Source organism: Petaurus breviceps, unplaced genomic scaffold, assembly GCF_028583685.1.
Source record: "Petaurus breviceps papuanus isolate PSGF00001 unplaced genomic scaffold, PetGlider_PUasm1.0 175, whole genome shotgun sequence".
Classification (NCBI taxonomy): Eukaryota; Metazoa; Chordata; class Mammalia; order Diprotodontia; family Petauridae; genus Petaurus; species Petaurus breviceps.
In genome coordinates this window covers 25,381,157-25,407,149 of record NW_027185764.1, presented here as the reverse complement: position 1 = coordinate 25,407,149, position 25,993 = coordinate 25,381,157, and the positions used below count along the sequence as shown (strand labels likewise).

At 37.0% G+C, this 25,993-nt stretch overlaps 1 protein-coding gene across 1 annotated transcript in view; it reads left to right on the top strand.

Moving 5' to 3' along the window:
- The window catches only part of LOC138158751 (phospholipid-transporting ATPase ABCA3-like), a 177,674-nt gene that overhangs the window by 8,942 nt on the left and 142,739 nt on the right, over window positions 1–25,993 (top strand). Inside the window, exons 4-7 of the mRNA XM_069084939.1 lie at window positions 296–423; window positions 1,756–1,921; window positions 7,062–7,321; window positions 25,443–25,559. Of these exons, the coding sequence (XP_068941040.1) occupies window positions 296–423; window positions 1,756–1,921; window positions 7,062–7,321; window positions 25,443–25,559 (671 nt within the window). The remainder of the gene's footprint in view (window positions 1–295; window positions 424–1,755; window positions 1,922–7,061; window positions 7,322–25,442; window positions 25,560–25,993) is intronic.

The window sequence follows — 25,993 nt, the reverse complement described above, 5'->3', positions numbered from 1 at the left end:
TAAAATGAACAGGTTGGATTAGATTTCCAAGGTAACTCTCAGTTCTATGGTTCTATGTCTGTGAAAATGAAGTTTTCAGGAGAAGAGGGTCAACTTCATGGCTAGAATAGAAACCCATTCAAAAGGAAAGTTGACTTGGAAGAAAGAAGTATTTATAGGGTTTTAGTTTTGGAAGTTTTTGATTCCTTGGAAATTTTGATAAACTCATCCTTGTTAAGTGATCTGAAACTTCCGCATCTCTTCAAATAGACAGGATAATCAAACATTAATCTATTGCCTTTATCTTCCTCCACAGCCCGAGGCTTTACTTCAGAGCAGGCTTTTGATGATTACATTAGATATCACAATGAGTCTTCCAATGTGCTGGCTGCCATTGTTTTTGAACATGCCTTTAGCCACAAATTCGAGCCCATTCCACTTAAGGTGAGGAAATGCTGACTACAATGTACCAATCATTGTTTAACTTGATACCAGGAATTTAATGGAGTTGAAAACTCGCTGAAAGCTAAAAGCTCTTCAACTGTTGTCATCGTTTCTTAGCTTCCAGTGAGAATTGGGTAGTAGATTTATCACCATATTTGTTACGTGATCATTTATTTTACTGTTAGATGAGGGGTAGGGTTGTTGAGAGGTTTAAAATCTGTATTTTAAGCCTCCCTTCATATACTCCAAGTCAAATTGGCCTGGTAGCTGTACCTACATGACATTCCATTTATTGCTTGTGTAGCTTTGTACTTGAGGTACACTCCATGTGCTCTTTGCTCATCTTGCTTACCTCAAAAATTCCCTAGGTTTCTTCACGGTGTTTCCCAGGTGTCAACTTTTTTGTATGACTTCTGTGTGTGTGTGTGTGTGTGTGTGTGTGTGTCTGTCTGTCCATCTGTTTGTAGTTTAAAGCCCTTCACGATCTGGCTCCAACTTTTGAGCCTTATTCATTACTTTCTTTCCCACCCACTTCAATCCAGCTAAACTGGCCTTGCTCTTCCTTATAGGTAACATTTCATTCCCCTTCATGTTGCCCTTGCACAGGCTTTCCCTATGCCCAAGTTAAAAAAAAAAAAAATATATATATATATATATATATATAAAAAAACAAAAAAGAATCCCTAGTTTCCTTCATAGCTTAGCTCAAATGACACCTCTTACCTGAGAGCTTTTCATCATCCACCAAGCCATCACCACCTCCCCTCCAATTGCCTTATATTTATTTTGTCTTTTATTATATATACTGTAAACTGTGCTTGTTGTATTTCCCAATAGAATGAAAGCCCTAGGGGTAAGGACTCTTACCTTTTTTTCCTTTGTGTTGTACTTAACACAGTGTCTTTATGAATAGGTTCTTAATTTTTTTAATTGAATTATAAATTTAGATGAGTTTTGGTTAAGGGAGATGCTTCTGCTTATACCATACAGTTTCACATTTAGAGTGGAAGAGACTTTAAAGGCCATTGAGTTCAACTCTGTCATTTTATAGATAAGAAAACTTGGATTAGAGAGGTTAAATAACTTGCCCAGGGTCACAAAACTAAGTATCTGAGGCATAATTTGAACTCGGGTCTTCCTGACTCCAAACCTAGAATTCTATCCATTGTACTACCTAGCCACCACGTCAGAGTTACTGTCTTTACCTAGCATATGTAGCCTCACTCACTTTGACAAGATATGGAACTTCTTAAATAGTTCTTTCTTTGGTTTAAGTCTTTCTTCTTTACTTTCCATATCTCACTGAAACTGTTTTCTAATTATTTCTTATAGGTTAGATACCACCTGCGTTTAAGTTTCTCTCCGAGAAACACCATAGTAACAGGGAGGCTTTTCTTGATGCCAAAGGAGCCAGAAGGCTGGCGCACAGCCCTACTCTTTCCACTTTACCCATTACCAGGACCTCGGAATCATCTTATGAGTGATGGGGGAAACCCTGGTAAGAATAATTTTAAGCATGTTTATTTAAACATATTTATTTTATTTTAAGCATGTTTATTAATCACTCAAATGATTACCTTTAGTAAGCAATATTGTGTATTTATTTTATTTATCTATGAAGAAAATGTGTTCGTGTTTAGGTTGGTTTTCTGTTTATTAAATGTTTGAACTATCTGTAATTGGATAATTGGTTCAAAAAGAGACTGGCTTCTGTGAAAAATCAGATTGCATTAACTTGTGAAGTAAGATTATCTAGAGAGGATGGCAGTGCAGAAGCAGTAAAATTCCCGGAGATCCCCCCATAAACACCTCAAACACCTATAAAATATGATTCTAAACTAACTTTAGAGCTACAGAACCCACAGAGTGACAGAGAGAAACAAATCTCCTGATGAAGGCAGCCCAGCAGTTAGACAGGAAGGTTCCAGCACAACACACTGAGAACAGAACCCAGCCCTGAGAGCAGAACCCAGCCCTGCCCACAGTTTTAGCCTTGGCTAGAGGGACTTAGGGAGAGTGGATCACCAGCACCTGTGGTTTCCAGAATTATCAACCCATGAATGCCAAAGGCAAAGTAAAAAGTCAGTGTGGACTTTGGGAACTTTGGGGATTGATAGTGCAGTCTGGTCTCTGACCTCGGAGGGAGAAGCGGCGTGGCTGCTTCAGAGCTCCTGGCCTGCAGATTGTAGGGGGACCAAGCAACCAGTCTGAGGGGTAATCTCTCTCGCTTTAACCTGCTTGTATCTGGATCACTGTCTTGGGTGAAGGTCCTGGGGTGTGTGACCAGATGCAAGAGCCAATGGAGGCTTCTGAGAGGGCACCCAACTAATAGCTCCAGCAGCTGAGAAAACCCCACCAATTTGGGACAAAGCTCTCCTCTCTGGAAGCAGAGTTCTACTGTGGGAAACAGCTCAAAGTTCAAGTAATTGAGTGGCAACATGAGCAAGCAAAGGAAGCAAAGCAAGCACAGCAATCCAACTTTGGATTCCTTTTTGGGGAACAAAATGGATCAAAGCATGTAATGGCAGGAAGATGACGAAGTCAGAACTCCTGCACCAAAAACTTCCAGGAAAAATATAAACTGGTTACAGGCCATGGAGGAGCTCAAGAAGGATTTTGAAAACCAAATAAGAGAAGTGGAGGAAAAAATGGGAAGAGAAATGAGAATGATGCAAGAAAATAATGAAAAGAGAGTCAACACAACCTGACTGAAGAAAATAATGCCTTTAAAAAATAGACTAATTCAAATGGCAAAAGAGGCTCAAAAAGCCAATGAGGAGAAGAGTGCCTTAAAAAGCTGAATTTGCCAGATGGAAAAAGAATCTCAAAAGCTCACTGAAGAGAATCATTGCTTCAGAATTAGATTGGAGCAAATGGAAACTAATGACTTTATGTGAAATCAAGATACTATTAAAGAGATCCAAACAAATGAAAAAAAATAGAAGGCAATGTGAAATATCTCATTGGAAAAAGCACTGACCTAGAAAATAGATCCAAGAGAGATCATTTAAAAATTATTGGACTACCTGAAAGCCATGATCAATAAAAGAACTAGAAATCATCCTTCAAGAAATTCTCAAGGAAAATTGCCCTGATGTTTTAGAACCAGAGGGCAAAATGAGGTTCAAAGAATTCACCAATCATGTCTTGAAAAAGATCCCAAAAAGAAAAGTCCTAGGAAAATTATAGCCAGGTGCCAGAGTTCCCAGATCAAGGAGAAAATATTACAAGCAGCCAAGAAGAAACAATTTGAATATTGTGGAAACACAATCAGGATAACACAGGATCTGGCAGATTCTACACTGAGTGATTGAAGGGCTTGGAATATGATATTCTGGAAGTCAAAGGAGATGGGATTAAAACCAAGAATCACCTATCCAGCAAAACTGAGTATAATGCTTCAGGGGAAAATATGGTCATTTAATGAAATAGAGGACTTTCAAGCTTTCTTGATGAAAAAACCAGAGTTGAATAGAAAATTTGACATTCAGATACAAGAAGCAAGAGAAGCATGAGAAGGTAAACAGGGAAAAGAAATCATAAGGAACTTATCAAAGTGGAAATATTTACATTCCTACATGGAAAAACGATCATTGTAACTTATGAAATTTTTCTCAGTATGAGGATAGTTGAAGGGAATATAAATATATATATACGTATATGTATACACATATATAAATATATATGTGTATACATATATATGTGTACATACTATATAGGAGGGTATATGGGCATATGAATACATATGTGAGTGTGTGTATATTGTGTACAGGTATATATAGAGGGCACAGGATCAATTGAATAGGAAGGGATGATACTTAAAAGGTGAAATTGAGGGATGAGAGAAATATAACGAGAGGAGATGGGGAGACACAGAATGGGTAAATTATCTCATATAAAAGAGGCAAGGGAAAATTGTTACAATGGAGGGGAAGAACAGGAAGTCAAAAGGGAATGGGTCAATCTTACTCTCATTGAACTTGGTTTAGGGAGGGGATGACATACACACTAAATAGTGTATCTCAACCTACAGGAGAGTAGGGGGGTGTTATGGGAATGGGAATTTAAGATCTTCCCTGCTCCTAGGCCCTTTGGTAGGCTTAAGTGCACCTGGAGCCTGTGGTGGAAGTCTTGGTTTTTAGGAATGCCCACACCTTGGTGCTCTGTGATTGGGCAGTGGGTCAAGAGGGTTGTGATATTCTCTGATCCAGGAGAAGGCTATATAAACCCTGATGTGAGGCTTTGTTTTGGGGCTCACTTTGAGAAGTGTTGTGTGATCTGGGCAGTCATCGAGCCCCCTGACTTTGAAAACCCAGATGTTGGTGCTTCCCTCCCTGGTAACTGTGATTAGGTATGGATGTTGACCCTTTTCCCCTGAACTAGGTAAATGACATGTTTGATTAAAGCAAGGTTGTTAACCCATTTTGAGTTGCTTTCCTTTAGAAAAGCAGATCTAAGAACCTGTGTTGGCAGCCTCCCTGGGAATGGTGGGGTGCTTGGTGTTACAGGGGGAAGGAGATGAGAGAGGGGATGATGGAGGGGAGGGCAGGTTGGGGGGAGGGTAGTTAGAACCACACACTTTTGAAAAGGGACAGGGTCAAAGTAGAGAATAGAAGAAGTGGGAGGCAGGATATGAGGGATGGAAATATAGTCAGTCTTTCACAATATATCTACTATGGAGATGTTTTGCGTAACTACACATATACAACCTATATTGAATTGCTATCTCCCCAGTAACGGTGGGTGACGAGGGAGGGAGGGAAAGAATCTGGATTTCAAAGTTTTAAAATCAAATGTTTAAAAAAATATATCATTATCATTATTATTATTATTATTATTATTATTTACATGCAACTGGGAAATAAGATATATAGGTAGTGGGGGAGGGAGATCCATCTTGCCCTACTGGAAAGTCAGAGTGGGGAGGAGGGAGGATATAGGACAGAGCAGATTGGGGGAGGGGTATACAGTGGGATCACTGTTTTGGGGTGGTAGGTAGTGGAAAGACGGGCAGAAAATTTGCAACTCAAAATCTTGTGGAAATGAATGATATAAGCTAAAAAAAATTTAAAAAAAGAAAAAGAAAAAAGATTATCTAGAAATAGCATGCAATAGCACAATTAAAGACAAATCAGAATAAGAGAATTGAGCTAAGAAAAAAAAGCATAAATGAAGGAACTCTTTCAGGAAAATAAACTCATTCTTTCAGAAGAGGAGGGTTTTCTTTCAGAGAACCAAAATAAGGAAGAAGAAGCAAAGAACATGAATGGAAGACATTGTGTTTGTGAGTAATTTAGTAATTAGCAAAGTCAGATTATCATGATATTTAATAAGTCTGGCGTAGAGAAACTTCCACATTTGTGAGAAGTAGTGTATGCTAGTGGAAAAAGTACTAACCTACGTTTGCAAACACCCGGATGTAGTCTCGGCTCTACTTCTCGCTGCCTGTGTGTGACCTGGGAAAGTCCTTTTACTTCTCTGCAGCTTAGTTTACTTATCTGTAGAATGTGGGACTTTTATTATTACTTTAGATCTCCTCTAGCTATGAAATTCCGTGATAATAAATACTGGCTTTCCAAGACCATTTGAAATAAACTGACACGAGGAAGGTCTAAGCAAAATTGTTATAGTCAGGTTAAGAAAAGCTAGCATACTTCTTTTTCTGAACATAGAAAAGTGTTGTGGATTTTATTTGCTTGTTTATATTTCTTTGCAATGATTATTTCAGGAATAGATAAGAATATCATACAAAATCCTTTAAAATAATTTTTCCCAATAAAAAGAAAAAAGTAAACCACCCAATAATAATTTTGTTTTTTAAATTTATGTACACCATCACATGATTTTCAGAGACTATTCTTTTCCTCCTACAGGCTGAGTTGAAGTATGTCATCATAAGAAAAATGTGTGCTTTTTCTTATTGGGAGATTTGCAATTTAAGTCTTTTAAAAGCCTCTGTTATAACTTAAGTTGTTGGATAACCACTTTTATGTTTGGTTTTTTGGTTTGTTTGTTTGTTTTTGCTTTTAGGAGTAGGCAAGATAGGGCAATTGGGGTTAAGTTACTTGCCCAAGATCACACAGCTAGTTTTGTGTTAAGTGTCTGAGGCCAAATTTGAACTCAGGTCCTCCTGACTCTAGGGCTGGTCCTCTATTCACTGCGCCACCTAGCCACCCTGGATAACCAGTTTTATAAATTACATTCTAGTATATATGTAGTCAAGACATAGGTAATTACCTAAACAGAGATTCAGGATCCTATTCCTATGATGATTTATATAGTTCATTTCTTTCTTAAGTTTTTCAATTTATGGAAGATTAGATTCTTTTAAAGTTGTTTATATCTCCCCATTTAAATGAACCTAACTGTTGAATTGTTTAAATGTGTCTAGCCTATCAATTGTCATATAATATATCAATTTGGAAGGAGGTGGAAAAGGCACAGAAATAAGGTAAGAAGTATATTTAGTTCACAAGTATGCATTAAGTGCCAGAAGTGACATTATAGATATGTGCCTAATGAAACACCATTTTTCTAGATGAAAAGTATTGTCCTACCTGAACAAAATTGACATTTGCTTTCTTTCCCTGTGATATATTTTTCAGTCTATATGTAATGTCCTTTGCTTTCTCATTCAGGCTACATTTCTGAAGGATTCCTAGCCATTCAGCATGCTGTAGATAAAGCCATCACTCAATATCATGCGAAAGATCCTGTGAGGTGGCTCATTAATTCTGTCCATGTCGTTGTAAAGAGGTTTCCATTCCCACATTTTGTTTCTGACAACTTCCTTGAGTTCCTGGGTCAGGTGTTGCCCCTGATAATTCTACTGATTTACTCTCTAAATGTACTCATGATCATCCGGGTCATTGTTCAAGAAAAGGAAAAGCAGTTGAAGGTAATCTCATTTGTGTTTAAATTTTAAACTTTTGGGTAGACTGAACTACTATGAAATGTTAGTAACTCAAGAAGCAACACTTAATAGAAGGCTTAGGTTATTGTCCTACACCTCAGTAATACTAGTTAGTTGGTATAAGGTGTCATAACAATAAAACACACATGATAGCAAGTAACAAGGAGTCACTGAGTCCACTGACTTGCTTTTCCATTTTCTACTCTGATGTTTTTTTAACCTAATTCTTTTGAGTATGCTGCTTTTCTTTTCAGTTTGGTATACCTGACTCTTTGCCAGTTCCTGTCTTCTGTAATGTCTTTCTAAAAGATGTCTTATTGTCCCTCCAAGGCTATATCAGGATATTACTTTGTTATTGATTCAGTATTGGTCATTATTGAGATCAGACAGATGGAAGAAGAACGATAAGAAAGCAATATCCACAAGGAGGTTATTAACCGTGCCAAAGGTTACAGAGAGGTCAAAAAGAAAGAGGATTGAGAAATGAATATTAGATTTGGCAATCAAGAGATGAAATGGATTAGAATAAATACTGTTGTTGACTGGGATAGTGAACTAATTAGAGAGATATAAAATGATTACCACCATGTGAACCAAATGGAGATTATTTAACAAATTTGTAGCATGTCTAGTATAATGGTAATATAAGTGGCAAGACCTTTCCCATCCATTAATAGGCCCATATGACCTACTCAAGCCACATGGGAACTTAAGACACTTAAAACGCATGGTGGGAGGAACTTGCTGAATGGGTGGAGCAGAAAGGGTGGAAGAGAGCTGAGAGGAAGTTGGTCAGAGCAGTTAGAGCTGAGAGAGAGAGAGGAAGCAGGCAGCAAGCTGTGAGTGTTCATTTGTAGGAAGGCCCTAGCAAGGGGAAGGCTTGGGGATGGTGGTGCCATCTGCATTGTTATTATGTATAGATTTCTTTGTTGCTCTGATGGATTTGACTTTCTGGTATTGGGATTAGGTTTTCTGAAGTTTGAATAAATATTTTTGGTCTGTCTTCCATGTGGAGAGTCTGTTACATTTTGTGATTCAGAATTATGCTAGCATATTTATATCTGCCATAGGTACTGTGGATATTGCATTGGCACTACACTTGGTGATGAGGATGGGATCGTGAAATATGAGACCTCTATTTGGAGGCAGAAGGGCTTTAGAGAGGGAAATGGATATCCCAGTATGGGAGGATTTACCTTAACCCCCCCTAGCAAGAGAATGGGCTCAACGCACAGGGCTCCATGGAAATTGGGAATTGAGGCTATGGAAGGGAGAACTTAGAGATTTGGAAAGATGTTTGCAAGAAATGCCAGTAGAACCAGGGAAAGAACTGGCAGGGTGCAATGGGGAATGGGAATTTGAAAATGTTCCCTGTCCCTTAATAGAACCCAGAGGGGAGGTTGAAGACCTCCCCTGCTTTGAAAGTAAACTCTGCCCCCTAATAGGCTAAATGTAATTTCATGGAGCCTGTGGTGGAGGGAATTTGCTGAAGGGTGCAGCAGAACCCACAGGAAGCTTCCCTGCTGTGAAGATAAACTCTGCCCCCTAATAGGCTGAATATAGTCACATGGAGCCTGTGGTAGGAGGAGTTTGCTGAAGGGAAGCAGAGCCCACAGGAAGCTGGTCAGAGCCAGAGAGATGGTAGGACAGAGAGGAGGTTGAGGCAAGGAGATAGAGAGGTTTGTAAGTAAATATTGATCTTGTATTTTTTTGTGGGAAGGCTGAAGGATGCTGTGGCCCTCAGTGTTATTATGGCTTCTGGATATCTTTGGTACTATAATGGCATAGGCTTACTGGTTTGGGGATTTGGTTTTTCTGGTGACTAAATAAATGCTTCAGTTCTGTTCTCTATCTGGAGAGTTTGGTATATTTTGCAATCAAATGTCATGCAATACTTATAGACCCAGTCTTTATTATGATTGTGGGTGCTGTAAATGTTGCATTGGTGCTACACAGGGGTGTGTAGGAATGGCTGAGCCTTACTAACAAGTTATCCCTTTATGTATAAAAGCAGAGACAAACTGCTGGAAGAAAAAGCTCAGATGGAAAGGGATTTGGCTGGTTTGCATGGGAATCTTTCTGTGCCACAGTATTTGGGATGTCCTTTAGAAGAGCAAGCTGGGAGGTCTCAGTTGGTAAAAGAACAAGCTACTGTTCATTTAGCTAAGAAGTAAAAAACTAACAAAATAAATGTGCATGCAGCCCTTGCATGGGCTGGGCCTAGTTGGGGCCCCCGACAGTTGCCTAGAGAACGTGTGGGAGGAAAATGAAACAAGGTTAGATGAGGAGGCTTTTATGAGTGTAGATATTCGCTCAATACTAAGAAGAAAGCAGGCAGCCAACTGTGGGTGTTTGTTTGTGGGAAGGCCCTAGCAGGAGGAAGGCTTAGGGATGGGGGTGCCCCCTGCCTTGTTATTGTGTATAGATTTCTTTGTTGCTATAATGAATTTGACTTTATGTTGTTGGGATTCATCTTCCTGGTATATGAATAAATGTTTTGGTTCTGTCTTCCATGTGGAGAGTCTGTTATATTTTGCAATTCAGCATTACACCACCATGTTCACAGCTGCTATATACTTTGTGGATATCACATTGGTGCTACATCTAGTGAGAACACTTAGATGATTTTCTTCAGCTCTGTTACATTCAGCAGCAAGTGAACAGAAACGAAGGCAGGAGATGATGGGAGTAATTCAGGGTTGATGTTGGCAGGGTATTATAAATGATAGGCCAAAGGAGCCAAGGACCTGTAGTATTTAATATAGAGTTGAACTGATTCACCAGAAGGTAGAAATATAGAAGGAAGGAAAGTGTAGCCAATGAAGTGGTGGTGGCCTAGGGGAAAAAAGCTGAAGAGTGGAGGAATAAGAGGTAGGATGAAAAACAGGAATAGAGGCTGTGAGATGTAGGAAAAGATAGAATAATAGAAAGTTATTATCAGATATGGGAATTTCAGAGTTCAAGAACACAGAAGAACATTTATGGCTGATCTCACGATTAGAGTATGATCAGCTCTGTATATAGCTAAGGTGGAATGAAGGAAAAGGAATAGAACATGAATAAATTGAGGAACTGGGAAATTAGGGTACTTGAGTATCAATATATATGTATATATTTTGAATTCTTCTAGTATGAGGAAGAGAGAGTGGAAAGAAAGACAGAGACAAGCATCAGATTCACTGAGGAAGGAAAAAGGTTATCCTTAGGATTAGTAGGTAACGTCTACCGTAATCTTTATTGGGTGAAAGTTGGATTGAATGAGACTTGAAGGAAGAGAAGTTATTGGATGATGGTGGTAGAGAGAGAGACTGAAAACAGCAATGGGGACATAGAGTATTCCAATACCCCCGTCATGATTAGTTAAGTCAGGGATATGAGTGAAAGTGCAACCAGTACTAGAAAGGCTGACCAGCTATATAGTATCCATTGGAGAGAACTGGGTCTCATTGAAAACTAAAGGATAGAAGAAGTGAGAAAAAAGATTTTAGATAAAAGCAAGTTAGTTCATTATGGAGCAGACATTCCACAGAGCCCAGTGGAGATGCTGGGTAAATCAAGAGTGGGACATTTGGGGGAGGGGGAGGGGAAGTATGGGAATGGGAATAAGAGAATAGGTAGTGAGGTTTGCAAATGAAGTTTGTAGCTGAAAATTCAGAATTACTGGAATGAGAAGAAAATGAGGGGGTAAGAGTATCCTAACTATTGAGTAATTAATCCAGGCAGAGTATCAGTTGCTGAAGAGAGAGAGAGAAATAATCAACATTTGTTAAGTGCCTACTGTAATGCCATGCATGAGCAGTTTTCCAGAAGAATGCTACTATGAACAGCTTTTAAGGATCTGATTATACACTATATTGAACACTCTATTCCATAACAAATTAAAGCAAAACATTTACAGTAAATCAAAGTACAGCATTCACAATATAACAACTTATCACAGAAAATAAAAATATAGCATTCACAACAACAGAAAATGGCTACATAGTTTCCACTAAAGTGGTCACAAAGTTTTGAACAGAGAACAATCAAAATCCTTAATTCATTCACAAAGTACAGTAGTCAAAGTTTTCCACTCATGGGGTATACTAGGTTACAAATCAAGTACTTATTCAGTTATCAATCACTAAGTACAATCATTTAGTTGATCAATCCTGCATTATTCACTATTCAATCTTTAGAAAATACACAGACACTCCACCTTTAGGTCACTAGTAAATTTACAATTTCTCAGTCAGTACACAGTGTCCAAGTAAAGTCTTCTTTCACCTTGATTCAGGGTGGCTTCTTGGATTCCCTGGATCCCCTTCCATGGTCCCAGATCCTACCTGGATTCACCAGACTGTCACCTTGGTTCAAAGGCAGACAGCTCCCAGGTCCTTGTCCACCTCTCTGTGCAGTTCCTGCTCCACATTGGAGCTCACAGTGTCCAGTACATCTCAAATCCTTCACAGTCTGTTCCTGGGAAGTCAAGGCTTAACAAAGCCACAAACAAGTTCATAAAAAGTACCAGCATCACAGTCATGCTTCCTAAGTCTTCAGCAGCTCTGGCTGGCCCTCAGCTCTGACTGACTCTTGTAAATCCTCAGCAGTTCCAGCTGACCCTCGGACTCAGCAGAAGTTTCAGCCAGTTCCCAGAATCAAAATCACTTCATCCAGGTTCCCCAAATCAAAATCATTCTCTTCAGCCTGAGGGGAAGGGGGGAGGCTTTCCCCTTCAGCCTCCCTAATGGCAGCAGCTTCTGCCTCCACAGAATTTGCTTCAAGAAGATCTGTCTCAGTTACCAGTTCTCATTTTTCTTCTTAATTCTTAATCTGGCAGTAGCAGCCCAGCCTCCAGATGCTGCTGAGAGAAATTCTTTCTTTCTTCAGTGACAGCAGCTTCTGCCTCCAGATCCTTGTCCCAAGAAATTCTGACCCTCTCTCTCTGGGTTTTTCCTTATAAACAGTATTGCCCCTCCCTGTTCAGTCCCCTCCTGTTCTATCAGCAACAGGAGACAGGAGTTCATACCTTCTGTTTCTTTAATAGAGGCTTAATCTGAACTAGTTGCTGAGTACCTCTTAGTTTAGCGATACAAAAAGAATTTCAGATCTCATTACTGTTACCATGGGCCAGTGCTAAGTATTGGGGTTATAAAGAAAGGCAAAAGATGGTCCTTTCTCTCAAGGAGCTCACAGTCTTAATGGAGGAGACAACATGGAAACAACTATATACAAATAAACTATATACAGAATAAATTAGAAATAACAGGGAAGGCACAAGAATTAAGAAGGATTGGGAAAAGCTTCCTATAAAAGGTAAGGTTTTAGCTAGGGCTTGCAGGAACTAGAAGATAGAGATGAAGGAGAGCATTCCAGACAAAGACAGCCAATGAAAATGTCCATTTGGAAGGTGCAGTTTGTTTTTTGAGGAATAGCAAGAAAACCAGCATCACTAGATTATAGAGTACTTTGGAGAGGGAGGGATTGGTGTGAGGGGAGATTAGGTTATGAAGGGCTTTGAATGCCAAACAGAGGATTTTATATTTGATCTTGTAAGTAATAGGGAGTTACAGAAGCTTATTGAGGAGATGGATGACATTATCAAATCTGCACTTTAGGAAGATCACTTTGATAGTTGAGTGGGGATAGAATGGAAGACACTTTTCACAGGAAGACTAATCAGTAGGCTATTGCATTTGTCCAGGTCTACAATCCTCTCAAAGTAGGGAAAGGGGGTATATGCAAGTGAAGATATTAAAAAGGTAAAATTGACAGGTTTTGACAACAGTTTCGATATGGGGGTGGTGTGAGAGTGAGGAGTTGAGGGTAAGACCTAGATTATTGAAGATGGTGGTCACCTTAACAGTAATAGGGAAGTTAAGAAGGGGGAGAGTTTGGGGTAAAATATCATGAGTTCGTTTTGGGGCATGCTGAGCTTAAGATGTCTAAAAGACAATAACAATCTAATTGAGAGGTGAAGAAGACCTGACCTAAAGTGGTAGATAGCTGTGTGAATGGAGAGAAAGAGTCAGAAGTGAGAGATGTTTTGACAGTAGAAATGACAAGATTTGGCAACTGATTGGATATGTGGGTTGAGAGAAAGTTGAGTCCAAGATAATTTCAAGATTATGAACCCAAAGGTATTGGAAGGATGGTAGTGCCTCTGAGAAAAATAGAGAAATGTTGGAGGGGATGGATGAAGAGGAAAGATGAATTCACTTTTAGACTTGTTAAGTTTAGGGAACACAAGTTCAAGGGAGACTGGAGCTGGATATATAGGATTATGAGTAAGCAGGATAGAAATGATAGTTAAATCCACAAGACCTGATAAGGTTACCAAGAGAAAGAGTGTAGAGGGAAAAGAGAAGACAACCTAGGATACAACCTTTGAGGCACATTAACAGTTAAGGGGACATTATGTGAATAATGAGACAGTCAAGAAGTCTAAGAAGGAGCTATCCATCAAATCAGAGAACTGTGAGTGAGAATGATGTCATAAAAACCCAGAGAGAAGAGAGTGTATAGGAGGAAAAGATGATCAGTAATGTTGAATGTGGCAGATAGATCAAAACAGCTGAGGACTGAGAAGAGACCATAATTTGGCAATTAAGAAATGATTGGTAATTTTGGAGCGAGAAGTTTCAGTTAAATGATTAAATAAGCTAAAGGATAAAATGTTAAGGACTGACTGTAAGAGTAGAGACAGTGAGAGTAGATAACTCTTTATTTTTTTCTTTTTTGTTAAATTTTTTTCAGTGATTTCCTTTTCCTCCTTTCCCCCTAGTTGAGAAAACAAGAAAAACAAAACCCCTGTTACAAATATGTGTAGCTGAACAAAACAAATTACCACATTGGCCATATTTTTTTAAGTCTTAATCTGCACTCATCACCTCTTTATCCAGAAGAAGTTAGCATGTTTTGTCATAAGTTCTCCAGACTAGTGATTGGACATTGATCAGAGTTCCTAAGTCTTTCAAAACTGTTTTTCTTTACAATGTTGTTTTTATTATATAGATTATTCTTCTGGTTTTTTTGTTATGAATTCATCATCAATTCATACAAGTCTTCCTGGGTTTCTCTGAAATAATTCTCTTCATTTCTTATAGCACAATAATGTTCCTTCATGTTAATATACTATCATTTGTTCAACTATTCAACAATTGGTGGACACCCTCTCAATTTCCATTTCTTTGTCACCACAAAAAGAGCTGCAATAAATACTTTTGTACATGTAGGTCCTTTTTCTTTGACCTTTTTGGGATATAGACCTGGTATAATAGTGGTATTTCTAGCTCAAAGGATATACCCAGTTTAATATCTTTTTGCACGTAGGTCCAAATTGCTTTCTAGAATACCTAGAACTGTTCACATTGCCACCAAACTGCTTATTTTCCTAGAACCCTTCAGTAGCTCTCATTTTCCTTTGTCATCTTTGCAAATGTAATGAGTATGAGGTAGAACCTCAGAGTTGGTTTAACTTGCATCTCTCTAATTATTATTTAGAGCATTTTTTAATCATGGCTGTTCATACTTTGGATTTCTTCCATAGAAAACTCTTCATATTCTTTGATCATTTTATCAGTTGATGAATGGCTATTATTCTTATAAATTTGACCTAGTTCCAGATAGATAGATAGATAGATAGATAGAAATACATACCTAAGAAATTAGATAATTATCAGCAATAATTGCTACAGAGATTCCTCTCCCCCCACCCCAATTATCTGCTTCTTTTCTAACTTTAGCTGCCTTGATTTGCTTTGTGCAGAAAATTTAAAAACATTGTCTATTTTACTTTCTCTGACCTTCTTGCTCCCTTGTTTGGTCATGAACTCTTTCCCTGTCCATCATTCAGGCAGGTAATTTCTTCTATGCTCCAATTTATTTAAAATGTTACCTTTTATATTTAAGTCATGTACCTATTTGGAGATTATTTTAGCATACAGTGGGAGGTATAGGTCTATACTTAATTCCTACCTGATTGCTTTTCAATTTTTCCAATAGTTTTTATTGAACACTGATTTTTTTTAACACACTAATTGAGATCTTTGGATTTATTAGACCCTGCTATCATCATCATTAGACAATTATCTGCTTCTGCGTCTTTTGTACCTAATCTGTTCCACCTCTCTATTTCTTACTCAGTACCAAATTATTTTGATGGTTACAACTGTGTAATATGACTTGAGATGTGTTACTGCTTGGCTCCCTTCCCACTTTTCTTTATTCATTCCCTTGAGATTCTTGACCTTTTGTTTCTCCAGATGAATTTTGTTGTTATTTTTGCAGCTCTATAAAGGAAACCTTTGGTAGTTTGACTGATGACACAGATTTCCATCAGGAATTATTTCATCTGCCCAGATTTATTATAGCCCTTTGAACATAGTTCCAAATTGCTCTCCAGTTCACAACTGCACGAAAAGTACATTACTGTCCCAACTTTGCCATATCCCCTACAACATTTGTCATTTTCCCTTTTTCTCATACTAGCCAATCTGATACGTGTGGGGTAGTACCTCAGAGTTATTTTAATTTGCGGTTCTGTAAACAATAGTGATTTAGAGCATTTTTTTTAATAGGACTATAGATAGTTTTAATTTCTTCTTCTGAAAACTGTTGATATCCTTTGAACATTTGTCAGTTGGGTAATGACTCATATGTTTATAGATTTAACTCAGTTTTCTATATATTTGAAAAATGAAGACTTTATTAGAGAAACTTGCTATAAAATTTCCCCCCCACCCCGTTTTTCTGCTTTCTTTTGTACCTTGGCTACATTGGTTTTGTTTATAAAAATATCTTTTAATTCAGTGTAATCAAAATGATCAGTTTTACTTCCCATAATGCTATGTTTTGTTAAGTCATAAATTCTTCCCTTATTTGTAGATCTGACAGGAAAAATATTCCATGCTCCCCTCACTTGCTTATGATATCACTCTTTAAGTTTAAATCATATACCTATTTTGACTTATCTTGGTATTCAGGGTGAAATGTTGATCTGTACCTAGTTTCTGCCAAAGTGCTTTCCAGTTTTCCCAGCAATTTTTGTCAAATAGTGAATTATTCCAAAAGCTTGGATCTTTTCATTTATCAAACACTAGGTTACTGTGGTCATTTACTATTGTGTATTGTGTAATCTATTCCATTGTTCTATAGCTATTTCTTAGCCAGTACCAAATTGCTTTGGTGATTACCACTTTGTAATGCAATTTGAGATTTGGTATCAGTAGGCCACTTTCCTCCACATTTTTTTTCCATTGATTGGCTTGATATTCTTGCCCTTTTGTTCACCAGATATATTTTGTTAATATTTTTCTAGCTCTATAAAATAGTTTTTTGTAGTTTTATTGGTGTGGCACTTAATAAGTAAATTAATTAGAGAAAGATTATCATTTTATTATGTTGGCTAGGTTTATTCAAGAGAAATTAATATTTCTCCACTTATTTAGATCTGACTTTATGTGAAAAGTGTTTCATAATTGTGTTCATATAGTTCCTGGGTTCATCTTGGCAAGTAGACTCCAAGTATTTTATATTGTCTATAATTATTTTAAATGGAAATTTTCTTTCTATCTCTTGCTGTTGGTCTTTGTTGGCAATATATATAGGAATGCTGATGTGGATTTGTTTTGTATCCTGCAGTTTTGTTAAAATTGTGCATTATTTCAAGTAGTTTTTTAGTTGATTCTCTAGGTTTCTCTAAGTATACCATCATATTATCTGCAAAGAGCAATAGTTTTGTTTCCTCATTGCCTATTCTAATTCCTTTAGTTTCTTTTTTTTTCTCTTATTGCTATAGCTAAAATTTCTAGTACAATACTGAACAATAGAGGTGATAATGGCCATCCTTGCTTTACTCCTGATTTTATTGGGAAGGCTTCTAGGTTATCCCCATTACGGATAATGCTTGCTGATGGTTTTAGATAATTTTTACTCATTATTTTAAAGAAAGCTCCCTTTATTCCTATGTTCTCTAGTGTTTTAATAGGAATGGTATTTTATTTTTTCAAAGCCTTTTTCTGTATCTATTCAGATAATCATATAATTTCTGTTGGTTTTGTTATTGATATGATCAATTATACTGATAGTTTTCCTAATATTGAACCAGCCCTACATTTTTTATATAAATCCCACCTGGTCATAACATTCTACTTATACAGCACTCTGTTTCTTAGACAATATGAGATAGTTTTAGTGATTACTGCTTTTTCCCCCATTAATTCCCTTGATATTCTTGAACTCTTACTCTTCCAGATGAATTTTGTTGTAATTTTTTTAACTCTATCAAATGATTTTTTGGTAGTTTTATTAGGAATAAGTAAATTAGGGAGAATTGTCATTTTTATTATATTGACTTGGTTTACCCATTAGCAGTTGGTATTTTTCTAATTATTTATATCTGTCTTTATTTGTGTGAAACATTTTTTATAATTGTGTTCATATAGTTCCTAGGTTGGTCTTGTCAGGTAGACTCCCAAGTTTTTTATATTGTTTAGTTTTTTAAGGGGAATTACGCTTTCTTTCTTGCTTCTGGGCTTATTGGTCATATAAAGAAATGCTGATGATTTATGTGGGTTTGCCTTATATCCTGCAACATTGCTAAAGTTAATTATTTCAAAGGGTTTTTTTTAGTTGATATCTAGGGTTCTCTAAGCATACCATCATATTATCTACAAAGAGTGATAGTTTTATTTCCTCATTGCTTTTTCTTCTTTTACTGCTATAGCTAATATTTTTAGTACTATATTGAATAATAGTGGTGATAATGGGCATTCTTGCTTCACCCTGATCTTATTGGGAAGGCTTCTAGTAGTCTATTGATTCTTAAATGTTTTCTCTTTTATCTGTTTTCCAGGTAACTTGTTTTTGCTATAAGATACTTTACATTTTCTTTCACTTTTCAGCCTTTCAGCTTTGTTTTAATATTTCTTATTGTCTCATTCTCTCATTAGCTTCTACTAGTCTGTCTGAATTTTCAAGGCATTTGTTGCTTGAGCAAGGTTTTGTACCTCCTATGCCAAACTATTAATTCTCTTTCTGATTCTTTATTCCATAACTCATTTATTTTCCATTTTTTCCTCATATTCTCATTCCACTTAAAATATATTTCAAAATTTTTTAAACTCTTGCTTCATCTCTTCCAGGAATTCTTGTCGAGTTTGTGTCCTGTGTTTCTTGGGTGTTTTTCTTTTTGTTTTTGAGACTTTGCTTGTACATATTTTAGAGTCATTTTCTTCTTGATTTGTGTCTTGAGCTTCCCTGACACCATTATGGTGTGGTTCATTTTTTGTTTGCCCATACTTCCAGCCTACCACCTGACCTCAGGCATGTTAGAACTAGGCTCAGTCATACTTCTGGAGTGGATGTCTGGGCTGGACCTTTTACCATTCTCTTGGGATATTAACTGTTTTGTCAGTCTATCTAGTATCTCGAGGAGAGTCTGGAGACTTGTAGGCTTTCAGTGTTCCCAAAGGGGTCTAATCCAAAACAAAGTTTGAATGCTGTCTACTTGGTCTTAGTTCTGCAAGTTTCTGACCTGGCTTTGAGTCTGTGCAAGAGTAGAATGCTGATAGACACAGTCTTTATCAGCCATAAATGTTGATTCAAAGTGGCAGAACTAGAGGCTTCACTTTGCTCTGGGTTTCTTTCCTACCTTGGTTATTCTTCTACATGCTCCACTAGATACTGGAAGTAATATCCTGCTTTTGCACCTCAGGTCTGAGCCATACCACTGCTACTGTTCCTGGCTCCTGAAATTCCTTTCTTGGTATATTGCCCAGGGCCTCCCTATACTGTACACAGGTCCTCTTTTCACTCCACCCTGGATTTGTGACCCAGGACTGGGTAGTGAGCAATAACTACTGTTTGCAGTGTGTAAAACCCCAGCATAAATCTGTGACATCCTTTTGTAGTGATGTGCACATGTTCCCTAGACAGTCGGGTGCTCTGCATGACAGATGTTCCTGTCCCAACTCTGTCCCCTTTGTCTATAGACCTGTATTTTTCCCTGTGGAAAATAACTGGGCCAGACAAAGGACTCACTCTGATTTTTTCTGGATATATCCATTAAGATTTGTTCTGGTACATTTTAAAGATCTGTCTGGAAGAATTGTGAATTGCTAATTTCTACTCTACCAATATTGACTTAAACCTCCTCTGTTTAATATTTAATTTTTTCTTCATTGGCCTTTTATAGAACATAATTTTTATTCCCTTGGAATCAGAAGATGTATTTAATATTTCTTTTTCTGTATTTTTTATGTTTTAATATGCTACATTTTGTAAAGGTGCCAAAAGATAAAAAATAATCTAATATTAATTTTTCAGTAATTTTACTTAGGTTCTTAATTTCATTTCTATATAATTTTTATTATATTTGTTTAGGTCCTAAAGGGATACAAAGAAGTCCCTCAGTACTATAGGTTTATTGTCTATTCTTCCCTTTAACACATTTAATTTTTCCTTTAGTTAGATGCTATGCTATTCAAAGCATCTGTATTAATTATTGATACTAATTTATGGTCTATGGCTGACTTTCACTATAATGTAGTTTCTCTGTTTATCTCATTTAATCAAATGTATTTGCTATTGCTTTGTCTAAGGTTATCATTGTTACCCCTGATTTTTTTTTCCTGGAGCATTATAGGTGTTGCTCTAACCATTTTGTTTTAAATCTCCAAGAATCTTTGTGTCTCAAGTGTGTTTCACGTTAACAACATATTGGTGGATTCTGCTTTCTAATTCATTCTGCTGTCTTCTTATATTTTATGAGTGAGTTCACCATATTCACACTTGCATTTGTATATTTATATTCATGCTTTTCTCTAATACTTTTCCTCTCTTTTCTTCTTGGCCCCTCTTTACAAAGAAGAAAAGGGTGACAAGAGAAATTAAGTATGCTTAGCATCAAGGGTCTTGATGCAATCATCTCCTCTGTTATTCCAATTCTCTCTCCCTACTTCAGACCCTGATTACAGGTTCTTATCCATTCATTTCTTTTCTTTTATATACCTCCTCATGATTATCCCTTTAGGCTTGAAGTGTGTTTCACTTTTGACTCATTCCTCCCTTAATTTGGCCTCCCTCTTATTCCTTCTTCTTTTCTCCCTCCATCCCTGTTTCCATGTTGATTTAAATGATCTAACCTCTTTTGGCTGCTTCAGAAGAAAGTAAGGTTTAAGTGTCTCAACCTTTTCTACCCACCTGATATTCTTTGTATATTATCTTCTACTTGCATACCCCAGCTATGTGAGATATGCTCTTTCATCCTTACTTCCCCTTTAAGCCATATTGCATTCCTTTCTTCCCCTTTATTTCATCTTTTAAGATAATCAAAATAAGGCATAACAAAATAATTTACAGACCATTTATCTTATTAAACTTTCTCTTTAACTCCTGATGACATCATAGTTTTGCAAGGACACATAATACCGCCTACTTTAATTTTAATGTAAATCCTTAAACATTGTTTAGTCCCTTCCAATTACTTGCTTATCTTTACCACTTTCTGTTTCTTTTGACTTTTGTGTTTGTATTTCAAAGTTTCTACTTAGGTCTCATCTTTTCATGAGGAAAGTTTGAGAGTCCTCTGTTTCATTAAAGGTCCATTTTACCCCCTGTAAGATTTTTTGTAGATTCACTAGGTGAGTTATTCATGGTTATAAGACTTTATCTGTTATGTTTTGGAATGCTGTATTCCATATTCTCTGATCTTTTAATTGTTGTGAAATCCTGAGTATGACTCCTTGGTACATGAACTCTTCCTTTCTAGGCGTTTATAGTACTTTCTCTTTGATCTGAGAGTTCTTGATTTTGACTGAGGTTCCTAGGATTTTTCATTTTCAGATATTTCTTCATTTTGTAACTTTAAAAATTTTTTATTGATATCTTTTGTTTTTATGTCACTTAAATTTCCCCTTAAGCATGTCCCCTCAATTTTCCTAGGGAACTATACCATATAGAAAAGTATATTTTTTAAAATAAAAACAAAACCCAAAAGAAGGTGAAGAAAAAATAATCAGCAAACACAAATTGACACCTCAAAAAAATCTAAAATACTTTCAATGTTTCATACCCTTGGACCTTCCACTTCTGCAGAGGAGTACTGGGAAATCCATTTTCTTATGTCTTCTTTTGACCATGTTTACTTTTGGTAATTTTATAACATTAATTTTAATGTTTCATGGTATTGGTCCTCTCCATTTTTTTGGTAGCAATTATGCATATGTTTTCTAGACTCTGCTTAACTTCACTTTGCTTTAGTTCATGTAAGTCTTTCCTTGCTTGCTGTACCAAATTTATTGTTTACTACAGAACACTAGTATTCGACTGAATTTACATACCACAGTTTTTTAAAACATTTCCCCCCAAATGGGCAAACTATAGAACTCATCTATGCTAAATTTCATAATGATACTTTGTTGTTGTGCCAACATTTTAGTTGTGTCTGATTCTTCATGACATTGTTTGGGGTTTTCTTTGGAAAGACACTAGATTGGTTTTCCATTTCCTTCTCCAGCTTATTTTGTGGATGAGGAAGCTAAGGCAAACAAAGTTAAGTGACTTGCCCAGCTACTAATAATGTTAAGATGTTTTAATTTTTAATATAGTGAATAATGACAGATATAACCTACCTAAATAAAGTCTCTTTAGGATCCTCAGTAAATTTTAGAATGTAAAGGGGTTCTGAGACCAAGAAGTTTCGGAACCACTGAACTAAAAACTTTCTTAATAAATTCAGGTTTAAAGTAAAGTTTATTTATTAGTTTTTAGAAATGCTAGCAAAAACAGTAAAACAAGAGAAATAAATTAAAGGTGTAAAGAAAGGCTGTTTGCTGGTAATATCTTTAAACTCGTTTCATTTTTTCTAGTTGATCTTGTGGCCAGGCTGTGTTTTTCTGTGAGGCTTTACTCATAGACATTTAGAGTCATTCTCTTTTTCTAGGTTAGTGTTTTGTATTCTGAACACTATAATAACTCTGTATCATGGGATTCTTTTTGTTTATTCATTCTTTCAGCCTTACTTCCCAAATTGACTTTGTGTCAGCATCAGGCTCTGTGAACTTGTGGAGGGATTTCTGGGCCCTGTTTGTTCCTGGTTTGTATTTTCTTGGGTCATGTTGTTGCTTTTTAGTGCTTTGTCCTTCGAGAATCTCAGGAGTAGCTGAGACTGGGTACCTACCAATTTGCAGTGTGCCCAAAGTGATCTGTTCTGGGACAGAATCTGATGGTTGCCCTCCTGGTATGAACTTTACAAACTCCTGACCTTGGTTTGTATATGGGCAAACCAATTATAGTCAACCCCACTTGGAGCTCCAGTGGACTTCTGCAGGCCTCAGCTTCTGTTCACCTCCTGGAAGAAGGTTCAGTGACAGAACTACTAGTTGCCCCTTGGTCTTAGTTCCCTGCTCTGGTTGCTCAACTACCAACCTCAGTAAAAGCAAGAGACTAAATCCTAAACCTAGTTCTGGGGGTCAGAACCACATACCTACTGCTTTCTTTTGTTGCTTCTCTTTTCCCAAGCCTCAACCTCAGGGCTATGACCACTCCCTTGTCCTACTAAGCAGCCAAGGTTGCCGTCTTCTGTGACCCAGCTCTGTTATCAGAGCAGTAGAGCTGCCAATTGGCCCCTATTCCTACTTGCTGAGTAGCATCAAGCCCATACTTACCAGATTTGCAAGTACTTCTTTCCCTAGTACACAAATGCAGGGTCCAGTTCAATCTCTGGGTTAAAAGGTTGTTTTGCTGTGCCTTCCTTGTTAGACCCTCTCCTTAGTGCTCACACACCTTCCTAATCATAACTTAATCTTATGCTCTTTAAAATTTTTATTTTGCTGGTCCTCAGTTTCAGGTTGTTTGTTTGTTTTTCTAGCAAAGTAAGAGACAAGGTGCTCAATAGAGTGGGAGAAAGGGAGTGGAAATGTTGGATGCTTGAGAAGGGAAGATAGTTGTTTTTTTTTAATAGCTTCTGTGGAGAGTAATAAGAGATTGATTACGGAGGCATAACATGAATGCCTTACTGCCATAAAGACCAGTCATAATGGTGATGAGAACGGTTTGTTTAGCATCACATGAGTAGGAGCAGAGAAGGCAAATTGGAGAAGCCATCCAGAGCTGACTTTGGCAAGAGAGGAATAGACATAAGAAAAAAGGGCAGGATATTCAAGAACAAAGCACAGCAAAGAAATAATTAACTCTTGGGGTGACAGTGGAGATGATGGAAAGTGAAGTAAGAGCAGGAATACAGGCCTGTGAATACTAAGAGATGGTAAGGAGTATGATGGTAGGGTATGATAGATAAGAGAATATCAGAGTCTCTTTTTTATGTGTTTTTATTCATTTCTGCTTTTTATGTCACCGTAGTTTTCTAAGTATCCCTCCTTCCCTCTCAAAGAGCGATCCCATATAACAAAAGGCATTTTTTTAGAGAAAAAAAGATCAACGTAAGTGGTCAATACATAAAAATCTCAGAATACATGTGCAACGTGTAACACCTATGAATCTCCTGTGTCAGTTTCTAAGTAGAGAAATAAAGTGTTTATGTGTAATGCTGAGATCTAGTATGTGATCATCTCTCTATGTAGCCAAGATAGAGTGAAGCATAAGTCAAAAGATTTAAGGGGACTGAGGAATTGGGAAGTCAAGGAATTTGAGGGAGCATTGAAGTTTTTAATCATTTTTGTGTCATGGATATGGCAATAGAGATAAATATTGAAGCTTACAGATATACTTCTCAAGTGGTATTTTTAAATGCATAAAAGAAAATGTATATGATTTCAAGGGAAACCAGAAGTTAATTAAAATTAAAATGTAATCTTTTTCATCCACGCTCACTGATCCCCTGAAATCTATCTATGGACTCCTTGAGGTTTGTTGAACCCCTGATCTAAGGGGATATTAAAGTTCCCTAGGATAAGGGCAAATTTGGGGAGGAGAGAATGATGGTGAGCAAGGTATTGAATTCCTCGAGAAAGGAAAAAAAAAATTACCTGGAAGTAGGCATACTACAGCTAACATAATTTGGATTGGTGATCAGGAGGACTTCAAAAGAGAAAAAGTCTCTGAAGTGAGAGTGGGAAGTGAGTGTTTTAATTCCTCCCTCCAGGACCAGTGTGTAATTTACTTTTTTCCATTGATTTTACTGGATGATTATCCTTTTCCTTTCTACCTATCACCTGTGGAAACTGAAGAAATAGAGACCTCTTCTTTTACTCTGACCCCAAAAAATAGATTATAATATCCACACAACATAATAGTACAACACTGTATTATATCACATATTCATTATTATTAGCCAGCCTAAAAGCAAAAATTACATACTGGCTTTACAGATTATCACAGTGTACTAAACTGAAACTGATCCTGTTTTGTTATAGCTTGAAACATTATAGATTCATAGATGTAGAAATTAAAGGAAACCCAGATTCCCGTGTAGTCTAATCCCCTAATTTTACAAATAAGAAAACTAAAGCCCAAAGAGGTTGTGATTTACCCAAAATCACACAGTAAGTATCAGAGGCAACATTTGAACCCAATTCTTCAAACACCAGAGCCACTGTGCTTTCATACTGTTCTCCTGAACTTCTAAAGAATGCCTGTGGACGGCAGTTACAGAAAGGCAAATTTTGGCTTATTTTAAGGAAAACTTTGCTGATAAAGTTATTAGTTTATCTCAGTGAGTAATTAGTTACCTGTCTCTAGATGTCATCTAGCAAAGACTAGGTAACTCCTTGGTGGGGATGTTGTTAATATAAAATTCGTGCTTTGAGCAGGTGTTGGACTAACTGATCTCTAGAGTCCATTACCTATTGAGTTCTTTGATTTGAATTCTTTGATTCACCAATTTCATTGTTAAATATTCTATATACTCTCCATTTCTTATTTTTTTGTGGCCTGATTTAGGGATTTCCACTGGCCAATAATAGGGATAAAACTAGCTTCCAAAGCCATCATAAATGATACCTATAAAAGTTCCTCACATACTTTCAGGGGTTTGGATATAAAAGACCTACATCAAAGTCCTTCACAGATTTATTTAACCATTTACTCTGACACACAAATAGTATTTGATTTTGTGCCATTTGGTTTATGTTGCTTTCTTCTTCCTTCCCCCAAAACTCCCTCCTAGGAATACCTTCAAATGATGGGACTCAGCAACTGGCTGTTCTGGGGTTCCTATTTCGTCACATTCATCTTTTCTTTTCTGATTACTGTTACTTTGATGACAATGTTTTTCTTCATTAAGGCAAGTATTTAGTTTGTTCTGTCATACAGAAATTCTATTGTAAGGGATGTTTGATATTGGGAGGACTAAGAGAAGAAAGCAGAGAGGTTCAGGAGAAAGGGAGAGATTTGGTAAGAGAAGGGTTCATCCCAGCTCTACCACTTATTTACCTGTGTGACTGAGCAAATTACTTGCGGCCTCAGTTTCTTTATCTGTAAAATAAGAGAATTAGTATAGGTGACCTCTGAGAGTGCTTTGAGCTCTAAATGTATGAATGAAATTAATTAACAGTAATTGTTTTAGAAATATTGAGTCTAATTAAAACTGTATGTGAGTGTTCTTGGAAATAATACCTTGAATTTAGAAGGACAGTTTTGCTGTTCCTTGAAAAGTGAGTAGTCCGGGGCTGCTAGGTGGCACAGTGAATAGAGCACCGGCCCTGGAGTCAGGAGGAC